The sequence below is a fragment of the Sceloporus undulatus genome, chromosome 3, assembly GCF_019175285.1.
Source record: "Sceloporus undulatus isolate JIND9_A2432 ecotype Alabama chromosome 3, SceUnd_v1.1, whole genome shotgun sequence".
Classification (NCBI taxonomy): Eukaryota; Metazoa; Chordata; class Lepidosauria; order Squamata; family Phrynosomatidae; genus Sceloporus; species Sceloporus undulatus.
The window spans coordinates 21,473,250-21,481,182 of NC_056524.1; the positions used below are offsets into that span (position 1 = coordinate 21,473,250).

The 7,933-nt window shown below is 39.4% G+C and overlaps 1 protein-coding gene across 2 annotated transcripts in view; it reads right to left on the reverse strand.

The window, feature by feature from the left end:
- The window catches only part of TRPC6 (transient receptor potential cation channel subfamily C member 6), a 123,544-nt gene that overhangs the window by 3,757 nt on the left and 111,854 nt on the right, over positions 1-7,933 (reverse strand). For both annotated transcript variants that reach the window (XM_042456067.1, XM_042456068.1), the window contains exons 10-11: positions 3,416-3,499; positions 2,087-2,162 (exon numbers count right to left, since the gene is read on the reverse strand). In XM_042456067.1, the coding sequence (XP_042312001.1) occupies positions 2,087-2,162; positions 3,416-3,499 (160 nt within the window). The remainder of the gene's footprint in view (positions 1-2,086; positions 2,163-3,415; positions 3,500-7,933) is intronic.

Here is a 7,933-nt window from a genome sequence, read left to right on the forward strand (position 1 = left end):
ATGTAAAAGTAAAAATAATATATAAAAGATTCCCCAGAATACAACACAGAAACACAAAGGGCATAAATGCTATAAACAGATTGAGTGCAAGTAACAAAATGGCTCTGTACTGAAAAGTGGCATACAGTGGTGCCTCGGGTTACGAAATTAATTCGTTCCGCCGCCGCTTTCGTAACCCGAAAAGCATTCGCAAGCCGAAATGCCATAGGCGCTAATGGGGAAAAGCCACGATTTCGTGCGAAAAAGCGCCGAAAAGCACCAAAAATTTTTTCGTAACCCGAAATAACCTTCGTAACCCGGAACAATTATTTTCAATGGATTTTTTTCGTAACCCGGAAATTTCGTAACGTGGGTATTTCGTATCCCGGGGTACCACTGTATTAGCAAAGTGCTTCAGAGTGATGTATGCCTGTACAGGTGTAAGATTTATGGCAGTAAAGATTAAAAACCTGCCCTGCATGAAGTCTTTCCTACCCATCTCACCCATTACTTAATGCTAGGGCCTTAATTTTTGACTTGTCTTGATTTATCATGGTCAAGGTGGGGAAGGGAAGCAGCAAACCCATGTGCAAAGTCATACCAAATTCCAGATCCCTATAAATCAGAGGAATGAAAGGTAGGATCAGGAGTAGCAAGGAAGAGAGAGTTGTGCTTTCAGGGCCTATTGGCAGAAAAAGTGCTTTCAAAAAAGCAAATTCAAGGCCCATTTTGAGATACCCAGCAGCTGGGAATTACAGTAAAAAATTCGTCTCAGCAAATTATTTTGGGGGCAAAGCAGATGGCCCCATAGGAATGGCCTCTGGCTGCTCTGGACACAAATGACCACAAAGCCTGCCCCCAAAGCAGGCTGCTGCATGTTCCAAGCCACATGGTTAGGAGTTGCATTTTGTACGTTCCTTTTTGCTCCATTCCTTGGCACCAGAGCACGCCATGTGTTATTTGAATGCCATGCCCCCCCCCCCAATTAGCCAGAAGCCACTTCTTTTGGCCCATCTGTTTCAGGCCTTGTTTCAAGTGTAGTATCCCTATAGTCCCCAAATTTCTACCATTGCAAAGAGTGAGGCAATGAAAAGAATCTTTATTTGCTGCGTTCATATTTTTTGGTTACACTGCCTGTACCTTTTCTTTGGATGCCCAAACTGTATGTATAAATACTCAACATAAGTTTTAAGTTACTATAATGCTAGAGATTTGAAGACTGAATAAAAATTTCACAAGGGCAGAATTCTTAATTACGGGGCAATGGTCTCATTTTCCCTCCCCACCTCAGAGCTAGATTCTTGAATAAAGCCTTCCTTGTTGATTTGTTTTGAAATTCTTCTGTAAGGCTTTTTAGAGGTGAAATATTTGCATAGCCCTTATTGCCAATGTGTTTGCCCTTGTCAATCAGGCATGTTTGAAACAGTTCAGACATTTTAATCTTGTCAATCAGGGATATCTGAAACAGTTGTCTATTGCCTATACTACAGGAACATTTGCTTTTTACAATCATTTTAACAGTTCTTCGGGACAGATCTGATAATTTTTATTGTAGCCTTCTACTTTCAGATTTTATTAATTATAATATTCTTAAAGTGGCAAAATCCTGCACCCTACTTTTGCCTACTAGACACCAACTGGCTAAACTCCTTAGTAATTTCATCAGCAGTAACAAGCCCCACTATGTTCCGCACTGAAGACACTATGTTTTTATACTTTTATTTGCATACATTGGACTTTTCTTAGGTTTGTAATCTGTACCTGTTCATTTTGTATTTGTTTATTTTCTATCTGTAGAGGTTGGTCTATGTTTTGTGCCCATCATCACCCATTCTGAGCTTTCAAGCACCTCTTTGCTTTATAGGGAAGTGGCAAGACACTGCCATGATCATATCAAGTTTCCTACTTCTTTTTTTAACCCACTGATTATATTTTTGTTCTTAAAGTCTTGTAATCCAAAAGGCATGAGCTCTTATGCTAGGATGTACTTCAAACTGAACTGAGCATCCCACAACAAAAATGCTAATGAAATTTGTTTGCTTGCTTTTTTAAAAAAAGGACAACTTGTTAGCCATTGCCATCTCATCTGATATGCAAAGAAACTCACCTTCATTGACTTCATCACTCTCCTTGTCTACTTGAGCTTTCAATACATATCGCTTAATAAGCCGTTTCATAATTTTCTAGGGAAGAGAAGCAGAAAAATCATGCTAGTATGGATTCTCTCATCCTATTGATCACTAGAATCCACCAAACAGTGATACCTTTATTGACCAACCAAAATGCACAATATACTTATTGCAAGCTTTCAAAGTTCCACTAGCCTTTTCATCAGGCAAGATGTTACATACCAAACAGCAGAAAAATGAGAGAGGTTAGTAAGATGTCTGCATTTTTTTGTTTCTGTCCTTAGTTAAGATGGTATGGGGAGGGTATTTTTAGCAGGCTGGCCCCTCCTCCTATGGCCATGCAGCATTTGGGCAAATTCAGGAAATGTAAAGTCTATTTACATATCAACAAGGACTTCTCTTTTGCAATCCAATATATCTCTATTCCTGTGAGGCCACATGCCTCTTTGTAGGCAGAGGACAATGGATTCCTCAAGAAGTCTATATATTTTTGCATAAGGAACATTTTGGTAGGTGTAGAGGTAAAACATGCCAATCCGGTCCAAAATGTGTTTCTTGCACAATCAACTTTTTTAATAGGAAAAGAAAGTGATATGTCCAAAATGCACTCTTTTCTACACACACATACACACACCCAAAAAACCCCTAAGGATGTAACTCTTTGACTATTTCATACGCACATGCAAGGACAAAATAATCATGGTAGTTTTCCTCCAGCTACAGGAGAAAATAAATACTCCTTAGTAGTATTTTCCCTGTATTTAAGTATCCGATAGTGTTATACAAGAATTATTCTGCTCAGAAAAATCTGTGGCACTTTTGTTTGTTTGTTTGTGTCTTTGCATAAAACCTGTGTTATTCAAAGACACAGGTTTTCTGTGAAGAAAACACATCTTTGTACAAAAACCAATGTGTTTTCCTACAAAGATCAATTCCTCGGACATTCAAATACTGGGAGGCTAAAACCACAAGATTCTTGATGGTCTAGTATTCTTTTCAATGTAACTTGTCAACTATTGAGAAACCCATTTTAAACCTAGGAATGAATGACAATAGATATTCTTTCTATCTCTTCAAAAATCCCAAATAAATTCCAAAAAGAAAAAAAAAATCTTGTAGCAATTGAGTTTCCTTCCTTTCTTTTGCCTTTCTTGCTGAATATGAAAAAAAAAACCTTTATATTCTTGTAAAGCATAGGCATGTGCATGCAATTCATTTTCCACTGAGTTTACTGGTTTGTGAACAATGTGTTTGTATTTGGCATCTAATTTTATGATGGTTATTCACTGTTAGAATTTAGGTCCTACCTGGTACTTCCTTTGTGGATTACTTAAACTGTTTAAATTGAGGTCATCTATGCTTCTTATACTTGACTGTTTACGTTGATTCAACTGAAACATAGAAAAAAAAGCATAGGTAAGAATCAAGGATTCATAGATAAACCCGACTTCTTTCTCTTTGCTTCACCTCTCCCCACATATTTCAGTAGAATACTTTTAAGCGTTACACTTTCTATTTCCACTGCTAAGGCTGTGAGTATCATTCACTATGTAGGCAAAATAACAGTACTCAGATAGGAAAAGAAAGTATCAGTAGGCTTGGTGAAAACTCACATTTTCGGAGATATTAAAAGATCTAGGAGGGAAAATTTAAAGAAACCTATACCCGAGGCACAATTCATTCCAACCTAACCATGTCACAGAATGTTAATGAGATTGGAAATGTCTTGGAATCCAAATCAACTACAATCCAGATGAGTGGACTGTAGCTGGAATGGAATGGCTGAAATCTAGGTAATCTTCAACTACCACTTCTTAGTACAAAAAAGAGCCACAACGAACATCACATTTGTCATAGAAAATGGGTTTCACTATTATTATGGGTGAATAATTCTTCCTTTATGGGAATGTTGGCAAGCATTTTCAGTTTTAACAACCCCAACCCCCGCTTCCCACTATATCGCCTCATATTGGGATCAGAGCTCAAAACTCAAACCACCAAAGGATACATTGCATGGTGAAGATGTTTGGCAGCATTGCAGTAGGGATAGGGAATGCTCAGCATGAGTAGTTTGTTGCAGCCAAAAGAACCAAGAGTGTTGTAGTGCCTAAAGTACTAGCAGATTTATTGCAGTGTAAGCTTTTATGGTACAACACATACTTGCTCAGATGCATGAAGTCTTATCCTAAGGCAGGAGTTATGTAAATAGAGAACAATTCTAAACAGTGGGGCCAAGAGGTCATGAAATGAAAGAGCCGACTAGTGACATTTCTGTGTAGAGTTTAAATATATACAAGGTAGGAAGAAAGTGACATGCAGAGTAGCTGTCACTGCAATAATACTATCTCTACGAGTGTATCTGCTTATTAAGACATGCTGGGAAAACTATTTAACAGTCATCTCCTAAAGGATCAGGCTTGCAGTTTGGGAGTGCTCTTGGATTAAACCTTGTCAATAGAGGCATAAATCTGTAGTCTTGCTGTAGAAGTCCCATGTTTGACTAAACTCCCAAGTGGATGACTGCATGCAGATGGGATCTGCTTTTAAAAATGTCTCCCCAAATCCAGCTGTTCCAAAACAGGGCAGCACAAGACACTTAACTTGTGCCAAACAATATGCTCATATTACCCCAGTGCTTTCTCATCTACACACTGGCTTCTCATCCATTTCTCGGGTCCAATTAAAACTGCTGGTATTAGCCTACAAAGTGGGGATGGAAACCTCTGACGCCCTCCATATGTCTTTGGACTGTGTTTCCCATACTCCCCTGACTTTGCTATGCTGAATCGAGCTTACTGGAGAAGTACTGGATAGACATGGGGAGATGACATGGGGAAGCTGCAATCATGCTCTTTCCTGTGATGTAACATATGGGCCTGAATCTCTTCAAATTAAAAAAAACTGTTGGCTCCTCTTAGTGAAAGAGAGATGAAAAAGCAGGGTACTGTTGACAATCAGAATAGTGGTTTGAATGTCGGACTATGACTCTGAAGATCAGGGTTCAAATCACTACTCAGCCATTAGGCATGTCACATTCTCTCAGCCTCAAAGGAGGACAATGGCAAATTGCCTTGAACAAATTTTGCCAAGAAAACCCCATGAAAGGTTTGTCTTAGGGCCACCATAAGTAAAAAACAAACAAACAAACAAACTTGAAAGCACACAACAACAACAAACTGATACATATCAGTACAGTGGAAAGCCATTCAAAAAAGGAGGCTTCCAGTTGGTCTCAAGAGACACTAGAAATGCCTTAAGATCTTTGTAGTGTAGTTTTAAAATCTTTGCAATCATGGAATATTTTCCATTTGTTACCTCTTTTCAGAACACACTGATAACAATTATTTACATAAGTAGTTATTTGCACAGGTAAATCCTGTGCACAGAATAATGTCTTTAGGCTTGTTTGTGATAATCATTTTTTAAAAAAACAAGCCCTGGGAATGCTTATACCTATATGACCACTTGGTGGCAGAATGCACTCATTTCCCAACTACTTTTGATTCTCTCAACAGGGTTTGGATGCTGACTGGAAGCAATGTATCAGGAGTAATATACTGTAGTTCACTGGCAACTCTCTGGGATGACAGGTAAGTAGTAGCCATTCATTTTACCCATAAGAATGAACCAAATTAAATCAGCTGGTAAGAATTCTCTGTGAAGATGAAGAACTATTCAAATGGAGCTCTTTATACAAACACATTCTCATTCCTATCTGCTGGCTTTAAGTTTTACCCCTGAAGCTGGAAAAGACAGCAGAGAAAACACTCTCACACTCCATGCTTTTCTTTCAACCTTCATCTCACCCCATTTCTACAACAATATCACTGGCCAAAGACTGATTCCATTATCGCACAGCCCCCAACCAGACCTGTTTATAGTTTCCCACTGTACGCATCACTTCCAGATATGAAATAACCAATACAAACACTGCTATGAGGCATGATATTCTAAATGGCCAATTTTGACTTTCTTAGTCAATACTGCTGTCCTGCTGATGTGGAAAATTACTTTGAGCCTTCTTTATGTCTGATTCTATCTGCTTTTATTTTCCAACATGGGAAATCACTGGCAGCTGCACACACAAGCTGTTGCTCAGGTTAGTAGGGAAGGGAGGCCAAATGCTCATCAGGATGAATAGCTGAATACCTAGCCAAATGCAGAGCTCTGTCAGCACTACATTATTCTCACTCGAATGCACATTCCAATTCAAAACAGACAGGGCAAGTCAAATCATATGAAATTCATGAAGCCCTATCAGGCTCATGCTACTAGAGCAGAAGTGATGACAGATCAGATTTCACTATTAGTCTTTGTTCCCAGTCCTTCACTTGGTAGTTGCTAACTGCCTTCAAGTCAACCTCAGCTCATGGCAACCCTGTGAACCTCCAAGATATGCCATCTGCAACAGCTCTACTCAAAAAGGACTGATTTACATTAATGCTGTGGCTGTCATAAATTACAAGATGATTCAGTGCTGGGTCTGAAGACTAATAGAGTTGTGGCTCTTTTGTGTCCACAGCTTTGGCCAGCACATTCACTGCAAAAACAAGTACAACTCTTTTCCTCTTCTCTGATGGAGTTCTGGTGCCAAAGAGGGGCCAGCCAAAGATGTGGATCTGGGAAAGAGGTTCTGTGGTCAGATCTCCACCATCATCACCTGCCTTTTTCTCAGTCTTGGACTCAGGGCAGCTTACAAAAGTTAAAACAGAAACAGCCATTTTTTTTCCTTATACAAAAGTTAAAAATATAATTAACAATAAAATTGCAAGTGGTTAAAAGTGATCCATTAAAAAGAACAGCAAATACAAACATAACACATGTATTTCCTGTATTGCTATGTACTGTATATGCTTTATCCTACTTGAGAGTATATATTTTCCCTGGAAAATGATTAACCATCCATTATGAAGCCAAGCCCTCCCTCCAGTCCATCTCCCTTGGTCCAGGCCTTGGAGGTAGAGAGGAACTGCTGGACCTCTTACCCTTTCCCTCCACCACTCCCTTCTCCTTCTGTGTCTTGTCTTTTTAGATTGTAAGCCCGAGGGCAGGGAGTTCGTCTAACTAAAAGATTGTATGTACAGCGCTGTGTAAATTTACAGCGCTTCATAAATAAAGGTTAATAATAATAATAATAACATGAAAGATTCTTCCTCCACTCCCCAGAGTAGTTAGCCCTCAAATGCCTGTTGAAACAAAAAACTTTTCTGTTGTGTATAAAAGGGCATAGTGGTTTGAGTGTTGGACTATGACTCTGGAGACCAGGGTTTGATTCCCTGCTCTGCAAACCCACTGGATGATCTTGGGCAAGTCACATGCTCTCATCCTCAAGAGAAGGCAGTGGCAATGCTTCTGTGAACAAATCATGTGAAGAAAACCCCAAAACCTTTATGACTTGAAGGCACATAAAATACACACAGAGAGAGAGAGAGAGAGAGAGAGAGAGACAGAGACAGAGACAGAGAGATAGCAAAAAAGATGCCAGTCATTGGGCAATTTCTGTTATTACCCAATGACATGTCCATTGACCAGGCAGGCCCAGCTCCACCAGGGCTAGCCTGAAGAACAAGCGCCCTCCCTCCAGTCCATCTGCCTTGATCCAGGCCTCAGAGGGAGAGAAGAATGCTGGTCCTGATCCCCTCCCCTCTCACCATTCCCTTCTCCTTTTGTATTGTGTCTTTTAGATTGTAAGCCTGAGGGCAGGGAACCGTCTATTATCCCCTCTGTTGTAAGCCGCCCAGATTCCCAGTGATTGGGCGGTATATAAATAAATCCTATTATTATTATTATTATTATTATTATTATTATTATTATTATTATTATTA